The sequence below is a fragment of the Lynx rufus genome, unplaced genomic scaffold, assembly GCF_022079265.1.
Source record: "Lynx rufus isolate CCGP_SWC_20201006 ecotype Redwood Valley unplaced genomic scaffold, mLynRuf1.p SCAF_6, whole genome shotgun sequence".
NCBI lineage: Eukaryota > Metazoa > Chordata > Mammalia > Carnivora > Felidae > Lynx > Lynx rufus.
In genome coordinates, this window is record NW_025814878.1 from 3,681,612 (window position 1) to 3,691,378 (window position 9,767).

At 52.9% G+C, this 9,767-nt stretch overlaps 1 protein-coding gene across 1 annotated transcript in view; it reads right to left on the reverse strand.

Moving 5' to 3' along the window:
* The window catches only part of SYNJ2 (synaptojanin 2), a 69,930-nt gene extending 66,415 nt beyond the window's left edge, over positions 1-3,515 (reverse strand). Inside the window, exons 1-3 of the mRNA XM_047102107.1 lie at positions 3,485-3,515; positions 2,867-2,947; positions 2,485-2,755 (exon numbers count right to left, since the gene is read on the reverse strand). Of these exons, the coding sequence (XP_046958063.1) occupies positions 2,485-2,755; positions 2,867-2,947; positions 3,485-3,515 (383 nt within the window). The remainder of the gene's footprint in view (positions 1-2,484; positions 2,756-2,866; positions 2,948-3,484) is intronic.
* Between the last annotated feature and the right edge of the window lie 6,252 nt (positions 3,516-9,767).

Below are 9,767 nucleotides of genomic sequence, written 5' to 3' on the forward strand. Positions count from 1 at the left end.
AGCTCTCGCAGCCACAGTGCTGGTCTGCCTGAAAGATGACGATCACCGAGACCTCCTTTACAAAACACATTTTCCTCTGAATCACTCTCTAAAATTCAGACGATGAACCCGCTTTAGTAGCAAATTAAATCTGCATATGGTATCAAGGCAAAGCCTCCAGAACATTCCAGTCTTCCGGCCCCACAGCTATGGCAGCCGTCAGTCACCAGAGGTCAGGCAAAGGAGGCTTTTGCCAAACAGTCAACTCTGAATCCCTGTTTGTAGTCACACTGGCCTGGCGCTCTGTAGGAGGACGGCTCCTTTCCTCGGAGGGAGAGACCCAGATCTGTGAAGGAAAAGTGCTTTGAGTTTCCTCCCAGGCTTCCATTGTTCTGGGAGGCAGTTATCAGTGGGGTCAATTACCAGCCAGGAAAAACCACTTCATGCTGCCCAACGCGCTCCCTCGTTCACCAGCCACATTCAGCGTTGACCCCATCTGACTCTAGATGTGGGTCCAGACCTGGAACACAGCACCCCAAATGGTGGGTTTAGGCAGTCAAGCCCGTGACCACTCAGTCAAGGCTGACTCAGTTGTGGTCAGTTCCGTGGGCGCCGCCCAAACACCACGCCCTGGAGGGTGGCGAGGCCCGGCAGCCCGGCGCCCTCTACAGCTGCCGCCCCCTCTCAACTCAAGATGGAGTCTGGCGTCCACGTGGGGCGTCCTCCCTTCCCAAGCCCCTCTCGGCCTCCGCTTCGTGGATCTCCACAGTCACTGCTTTCTGTGGGCCTCAAGTCTCCAGCCACAGAGCTGGCGGAAGGAGGCCTGATGAGGGCAGTCACAAAGGTGCCGGGGCCACCCCGTTCCCCCGGCATCCCCTACGGTCCTTCGATGTTGCCAAGCATGTTACAGCCTGCGACACCTCACTCCGCTCCTTGCCTGGAAGTCTTCGTTGAGAGTGGCTCCGCGGCCTTAGTACAAATACTCCTCGTAATCCACAGCCCTTGTATCCCTGAGCTCAGCTGACCTCAGGGGCACGTGCACCAGCTGGTGCCTGCAAAATGGAATTAGTGATTCACAGAAACACCGTCTCCTGGACGTGTCACTCAGAGACTGGTCCTCGAACCACAGCGCAGGAGCCACATCATCACCTTGCTAGAGACGCTGAGTCTTGGGCCCCAGCTCAGACCCGCTGAATCAGAATCTGCCTTTTAACAAGAAGATCAGGAGATTCACAGATGTTTTAGCATTTGAGCACCTTACTGCCCCCGCAAACTCAACAAAACCAGAAGGCCCAAGAGGATCTGAGGGTAGAGAATGCTGGGGCCCACGGAAGGAGATGGTGAAGCCCCCTCCTCCAGAGACAAGTCGGGCCTGGGTGAGGGTCTGAAGCACCAAGGGAAAAATGTTTATCCAGTGATCCTTACGACTTTCTGTGTTTGGGCAAAGGGAGGGAGGCAGACACACAAAAAAGGATGTGAATAAGCCTCACTGACCCTGTCTTAGGGCTGGAAAACCGGCCGAGCTCCAAAAGGCCAGGACTGGGATTCTAAGAACAGCCCAGTGTATAAGGTACATTGGAGCGATTTCTACAGCAGGATTTTCATCACGTTGGTTTCTGACTCACTTCCCACACATCTCCTGGTCCATCTGAGGGGTACGGCATCATTGACAACCTAGGCCTGGCACCAGTCTATGTAAATCACTTGCCCCCCTCCCCCAGACCTGCCAAGGTCAGGATCCCCAAGGCCCAGAAAGGGTCATAAATAATTTACATACTTATATAGTCATCCACACCTAGCTAGGTCCGTGAAAGAGCACCCAGATGACCCTAAACATACAGAAATCCAGGCACCTTTGTCTGGGCTTCAGGACACGTCTTATCACATGAATGCACATCACCTTGGCAGGCGGACTCAGTTTCCCCATTGTTGGAACTGGTCTGGCTTGGTGATTAACAGTATGGGATCTGGAGCCAGAATGCCTGGCTTGTTCAAGCCTCAGTCTCCTTATCTGTAAAATGGGAATAACAGACAGACCCCCCCCCCCCCCACCTCATAAGTTACTATGAGGATTCTGAGTTACTGCCCACCAGCAGAGAACTTAAACAGCCTGGAATGTGAGCACCTTATAAGCATCGGTGGTAAATGTGTGTGTGCCAGAGGGTAACCAGGATCACTGAGAGGACCGCAGGAGCACTGACCATAGCCTGGCACTGACCATAGGAAGCACAGGATGGATGTGGGCTTATGGTCTTGACTTACAGAGGGTTTCTTTCCGAAATCTACATTAGACCACTTTGAACACCTTCCCTGACCCCGGGGGGGAGGGGGGAGGGATGAGGGTGTTAGCGTTCTTCTCACTGCGCTGAGACTGGGCTCGCAGAGGTACCCCAGGATCCTGGGGACGATGTAAAGCAGAGAACAAGGACACAGGTTTCGATCAGAGCCCACCATCCATGTGACCCGGGGGGGAAGGGGGGACAGAAGACGACCCAGGGCCCTCACCAAAAGAAGGAGCTCCCCCACTCGTAGCTGTCATGGTCCTGCTTCTGTGCTCGGACGGTGAGGTCAAAGCTAGACCCATCATTGGGCCAGGAGAAGTAGAAGAACCCCGAGTTGAGGATTTTCCTCAAGGCTGTGAGGCGGTCCTCCTCCTTGGCCTCCTCCTGGAGAGGGTAAAAGTCGGTGGCAGTGATTTTGTAGATTTCAGCCTCTGGAATTCTGCCCACGGACGTGCAGCCTGTCACCAAAACCAGGAAGCTCAGGGAAGCACCACCTGGAAGGGAAACAGACAACAAGGCTCAGGACCACAGTCAGCAGGCAGAGGAGCAGCTCACGGCCCACGTTTCCGCTGGAACCACATGACCGCGTCAGGAATCTCCGTCACCTGAGCCTGAAGCCCGGTGCCTGATGCTCGGAGGCTGGCCCCCGACCAGCAGCAGCAGCAGCACCACCACCACCTGGAAACCTGCTGGAAATGCGAATTCTCAGGCCCTCCAGACAGCGGGGCGAGGGGACAGCCACCTGAGCTCTAACAAGCACCCAGGCCGTTCTGCTGCCCGCCAGCCTGAGGGTTACTGGCCAGGGGCCTTCCCAGCCCCACAGCCTCTCCCCATATCTGCCACCCAAAGCCTCGCAAATCTGCCCCCTCCCCAAATCCTCAGGCGCCACCTGGCTCAGGGTCTCCGGGTGTGGTCAGTCCTGCAAGCTCAGTCACTAGAGTCGCCTCTCAAAGCTGCCTGATGGAGGACCTACCTCTCTGCTTCAACCCCCCCCCCCCCACCGCCCCCACCTCCCCCAGGACTGAAATGGGAGCTCCTCGCAGGCCGACCACCCCCATCCCTCCCCACATACGGACACCTAGGGTCCAGCAGCTCCCTGGGGCTGTCCTCTGCGGCTCCTCAAATGCACCATATGCCCTCATACACACGGGCCTTTGCTCAGGCCGCTGCCTCTGCCTGGGATACCCCACCACCGCCTGCCCATCACGGCCTTCCCCACCCACCTTGCCCGCCTCCGCCCTCCAGAACAGCCATGAGCCTTCCCAGTGTTCACCAGGACCACCCTAACTCAGTCCCTCTTTCCTAGAATTCCTCTCCACCCTTCTGGAGCCTTCCCTGCTCCCCAGAGACACTGTTACATGCCCCTTCTACGCGCCAACAGCATCCCTGTTAGCCCTCATGTGTGCAAAACTAACAACCTCCATCCCATCTGTGTCCCCAGGAGATTGGGGGTTTCTTAGGGACAGGACTCTGTTTCATTATGATATCTGGGCACTGCACATGGTAAGTCTTTGATGAATACTTCCTAAATAAGCCGAGAGCAGCTCAAGCCTTTCCCAATCCCCGTGAAGTGTTACCCAGGCCACTGCCAACCTGGCTGCCAGGAGAATGAGACACCCTCCTCCGGGGACCCCACCAAACCATCTGCGGCTGCTTTCTGTTCTGTACCCCCCAGTGCATAGAGGGCACACAAAGGTTCGGACAGACACCTGCTGTGTGGGCCAGGGGTGCGTGGCAATGCTCTACTCTGGGGACATCAGGGTACATCCCCTGGGGACATCCCCTGCTTTATTTCAGGAGAGGGCCCCAGAGATAACTCAGGTGACCAACTGGCCTTCAGGGGCTGGCGTGGTTCTGGTCCAAAAGATATTCTTCCCAACCTCACTGATGTTTAAAGGACCTGTTTCCAGTAAGATCTCCTCCACATGGTCAGTGGTCATTATCTGCAGCCATGGTGGCCAGCGGTTTAGATCTCTGGACACTCTGATAAAAGCCCCTTAGGACCCACTGCTCACCATCTATTTCCCCCCACCCCCTCCTCACACTTGATAGGAAGAAGGGGGCTACTTGGGGCCAGGACACATCTGGGTGTTTTTTTGTTTTTATATTTTTGTTTAATGTGTATTTATTTTTAAGAGAGAGAGCACAAGTGGGGGAGAGGTAGAGAGAGGGGAAGACACAGAATCCGAAGCAGGCTCCAGGCTCCGAGCTGTCAGCACAGAGCCCGACGTGGGGCTCAAACTCATGAACTGTGAGATCATGACCTGAACTAAAGTCAGATGCTTAACGGACTGAGCCACCCAGGCGCCCCTGGGTTGTTGTTGTTGTTGTTGTTTTTTTTTTAAATGTCTTCATTCAGGGCACCTGGGTGTCACAGTCCGTTGGGCATCCGACATCAGCTCAGGTCGTGATCTCATGGCTCCTGAGTTTGAGCCCCGCACTGGGCTCTGCTCTCAGCACAGAGCCTGCTTTGGACCCTCCACCTCCCTCTCTCTCTGCCCCACCCTCCTAGCACTCTCTCTCCCAAAAATAAACAAACATCAAAAAATAAAATAAAATAGGGGCACCGGGGTGGCTCAGCCAGTTAAGCGTCTGACTTCGGCTCAAGTCACAATTTTGCAGTTCACGAGTTTGAGCCCCCTGTCCGGCTCTGTGCCGACAGCTCAGAGTCTGGAGCCTGCTTTGGATTCTGTGTCTCCCAACCTCTCTACCCCTCACCCACTCATGCTCTGTCTCTCTTTCTCTCAAAAATAAATAAACATTAAAAAAATTTAAATAAAATAAAAGACGTCTTCATTCAGTAACTAGGTCACCATGCCTACTGGGAGGGAGGACCAACAGGGAGACACTATTGGCTCATATCCCACCTCCTCAGGCAGATTATCAGGAAACTCCTTTAAAGCAACTTAAGAATTAGGCAGTTATGCTACGGACAGTGACAGGCATCAGGAGGCTGAGTTTCTTAAGCAGGACAAGTGTCATTTCTGGAAGACAGGTAAGGTTTATGTGGGGTCGATGTCCTCAAAGTATAGACTCACAAATGCAAATATTCCCGCAGCCTGTGCTACAACCAGACCCAGGCATCCCATCTGCCTCTTCCGATGTGCTCAGTGCAGAGAAAGCAGAATTCAAGGACAGTCAGAGGAGTGGCCGGAGGGCAGCCCCTGCGGTCTAGGCGATGAGCCCGAGACTGGACTCTGTAGGGAGTGGGTTCAAGGAGAGGCATGGAAAACTTTACGTCCTTCCACCCAAGTTGTGGAGTGGATTTCTAGCACCACTTCCTCAACAGCCTCTGCGTGGGCGGACCAAGTCCCTGGCAAGAGTCCCAGGTTGCTTTGAAGACAGTAGGCATTTCCTGCGCAGGGCAGGGGCCCGGAGGAGGCTTGGGATGGGCGGCTGCAGCAGGCATGAAAAGGCTCTTAAAATAAATGAGACTCTGAGCTCCTGAGTCCTGGGATTGAGGGGCTTGGGAGAAGGCACAGGTGAATAAAGACACCACCCTGGGAGCAGATTGGAACCAAGCACTTTAATGACAGCTGATTCTCAGGGTGGCTGCTTATGAACTCTGTTCTATGAGCTCCCTCTCAACAGCCCCCTGGGGGAGGTACCATTTTTAGTCCCTTGTACAGGGACGGAGATGGAGACACAAAGAGGTTAAGAAGCCTGCCCAAGGTCACACAGTGGGGGAGCTGGCATTTGAATCCACTTTCGGGCTATACCACCTGGGCAAGTTACTCAGGTCAAGTCTGGTTCCAGAGACACTGCTCTTACCTATATCCTTGCAGAAGGATCGCCAACGTGCCCAACAATGCCGCCATTTCACACGAGGGACTGTCCCCCCAGAGGGAGCTGAATCCTCCATCTGCCCAAGTGCACGGCTAGTCTGTGTTGGACCCAAGATGGGTCCAACACGGGTTCATCCAGCCCAAAGGTCTGGCAGCTTCCGATCATGATGGCTTACTGTCTCACTAAGCGTGGCTAAGGTACCACTTTCTCATTTCCAAATTGACACAAAGTGTTCATCATTAGTTTACATGATTGTGAATAATGTATTTTTCCGGCACGTGCTAAATATTGACATGTAACAATAAACCTTCTGTAGGCCTCTTTACCATTATCAAGTGGGACCTAGACTCTGGTTTGACAATCATCCTTGTATATTATTTAAAGCAATGCATGAACAAGTTCTTCTTCAACAGATGGGATTTTCCTCTGAATTCCCATTCCACTCCCACCCCCCTCAGAATTTCATCCTAATATCACATATTTTGTGCTTCTGTGTCTCATATTGATCATACTGTGCAGTAATTTGATCCTAATGCTGAAAGTGTTTAAAACACTTTGGCCTGAGTTATCATTACAATGATGTTTTAGTACAAAACCAGTCAAACAATGTAAACAAAACGCTCCGCTAAATACTGATTTAACATAAAAAATAAAGATTTGTTGGGAAGGTGGATGGGACCTCTGGTCCATACACCCATGGGTAAATATTATTTATTAACGGAATGAAACTAGATTCTCTACCAATGCTAGTTCTGTTTTTCATTTTTATATGTGAACACTAAGAAACCTTGTTCACATTGATAGGTCGATGAAATGTTGCCCAATTATTCTTCAAAGTCCTTCTGAGTCATCTGCCAAAAAAAAAAAAAAAAATCGCAAAATCTATCTAGAAAATTACTATCAACGCTGTCAGCCGATACCCCAATTAGGTTCTCCTTCAATTTTGTAGGAAACAAACAACCAGCTGTCACCTGACTTGTAAACAAACTGTTCCCCGGTCACGGAGGTGACTTACTTCCTCCACAGTGCTGACAATATTGTGACCCCTCCCTTTGTTAGCCATCCGCAGGTATTTACTTCCCAGAGCAACACACTGTGTGAGATTCTAGAGGGAGAAGAAGGTAAGATAGAAGAAGGGTGGCTATGGGTGGGGCAGAGAGACTGAGAACCCAGTCCCTCATCGCAGGGACGTTCTTAGGCAAACCAAGGAGGTGAGGACCTAGAAACCGTTTTCCTCAGCACTGACCAAGCCCGTCGGACAGTCTCTGTGACCCCAGAGGAGCCGCACTAGACCACAGCCTCTCCAGGAGGGGCACCTGGCCCTACTCAGCCTGGCACGTGGCTTCCTGCTTCTTCAGTGCTGGCCCCATCTTGTCTGGCACCCTTGGGTGTGTGCCACACACGATGGGGTTCAAGGAAAGGGTCCTGGTTCGAGCCTAGCGCTAGACTACTGGGGGTCACTGTCCCCCGGCCTGTCAGTGTGGTGTTGTCTCTAGGGGATAAAAGTGGGGCTGGCGGGGGGCGGGGAGGGCGCTCACCTGCCCCAGGTGTGAGATGTCCCCGTGGGTGCTCACTTTGAGCACAAGATCTAGGCTTTGTTTTAGTAAGGCAGGATCGGTGCTCTCCCAGGGAGGAAGTAGGGCAGGCCTGAGTGGGGGAGGGTCTCAAAAGTCCTTGGTGGAGGCTGAGTTCAGGGGCTTGAAACCAGTAAGAATCTTACAGCAGGGGAAAGACAAAACTCAAACTTGTTTTGGCGTCAGAAGATGAGGCTCTGGCCTCTGCAAGCCTCCATTGGCCTGTGGGGCCTCTGGCCGGTCTCCTACCCTCTCTGGCCCTCAGATGCACCAGGTGGCCTCTATGTCCCTTCCAGCTCAAGGAACTCTGGTTCCGGGGCTCTGGCCAAAGGGAGAGCACACCTGGGTCAGGGGTTGCTGGCCACAGTCGGGGGAGGTCACAGGCCAACAGCCACACCAGAGGCAGAAGGGATCACACAGGGACATACACACCCCTCCAGAGGGCAGAGGCTCACAGTCCAGACAACTTCTACAGCCTGAGCAAACAGGCTGGAGAAATGGAAGGCAATGACCCCAATATATATTGCTTAAGCGGGGGCAGGGTTTCCGTGTGGGAAGACGAAGAAAGTTCTAGAGACAAATGGTGGTGACGGCTGCACAACATTGTGAACGTCCTTCATGCCACTGGACTGTACATTTGAAATTAGTCCAAATGGGAAATTTCATCTTCTGTATATTTTACCACACACACAAAAAACCGTGGAGACCTCAGTGTCGATTTAGAAATTCTTTCCCTCGAGAGGGCTGCCTTCAAGACCCAATGCCAAGGCACCGCTGCCCCAAACCCCCCTGGCCCCTGAAGTAACGGGGTCCGTGTCTTATCGAGCTGTGGCCATTGTCATCTGGCTGGGCAGGGCTGGCGCTGGAGTCACCATGAGTCACACGCAGACACAATGCCGTTTGTGCAGGGACAATGCTGGGTGTGTTCTTGCCACTGGGCCTCTGGCTTCCCCTGTGCTGGCATTTCTCTGTTTGCTCAGCCTCGGAGCTCACTCCCTAGCCAGCTTCGTGCCAGTCTCAAGCCCGGGGTTCCTACAGACCACCTTACCTATCCTGCTCGTGCAGGACACTCTCCCACTTAAAGCTGCAGACAAAGTAGGAGCTCTGGGCTTTCCCACCCGTGGAGTGGGTGGGACGCTTTGGCCAGAGGGTCCCCAAGGCCTCCCCCCCATGCCGACAAGCTCAGAATTCTAAATACCCTGTATCCACATGGCACAGTTTCAAGGATCTCTTTCACCTTCCCTTTCTAGAACACGAAAGTGGTGCAGATGTCGGTGTGCTGGCAGCTTCCACCAGCTCACGGGAGCCAGCCATGCACATCTTTCCCCAGCTCCGCACTGCAGCCTGAAATCAGCCAGGGGAGGGTTATCTACACCGTGGAGATTGGCAAACACTACACATCGGGCCTTTCCCCCCAGAGAGCTGGATGTCAAATATTTACCAGCACCCCAATGCAGATAGGTAATAAGTCATTCTAACTCTGATGAAGGCCATCATACCATTTCAAGACTTTCTGGAGAATACTGCAGGCCCTGAATGTCAACACTAAAGACTACCAGGGGTGCCTGGGTGGCTCAGTCCGTTAAGCCTCCAGCTTCGGCTCAGGTCATGATCTCATAGTCTGTGGGTTCAAGCCCGGCACCGGGCTCTGAGCTGACAGCACAGAACCTGGAGCCTGCTTTGGATTCTGTGTCTCCCTCTCTCTCTGCCCCTCCTCTGCTTGAGCTCTCTCGAAAATAAATAAACATTAAAAAAAAAAAAAAAAAACCTAAACACTTTTAAATCTCCTGCTCCTGCAACTTTTCATGTTGCAGTGACTTCCCATAGAAATCAGCCCTACACTAGCCTGTGTGCAGACTAACCACCCACTGGGAGTCAGTGACCTGAACTTTACCCCACACCTAGTTCTCCCAGAGGGACCCGTCTGCAGGCCAGGCCTCCCACTCAGTACAGACTATGTTCATTCTCCCCTATAAATCTCTTCTGAATTATGTAATATAGAGATGAGGCGGTTTTCCTGATTTTGCAGGTGGGAAAACAGCCCTAGGGAGATTAATAAATCCAGAAGGTGAGTCTGTTGTGAAGCTGGAAAGAGAGTCTAGAAGGGCTGGCTTGTAGGCTGGGTACTACATAACTCCAGAGGACA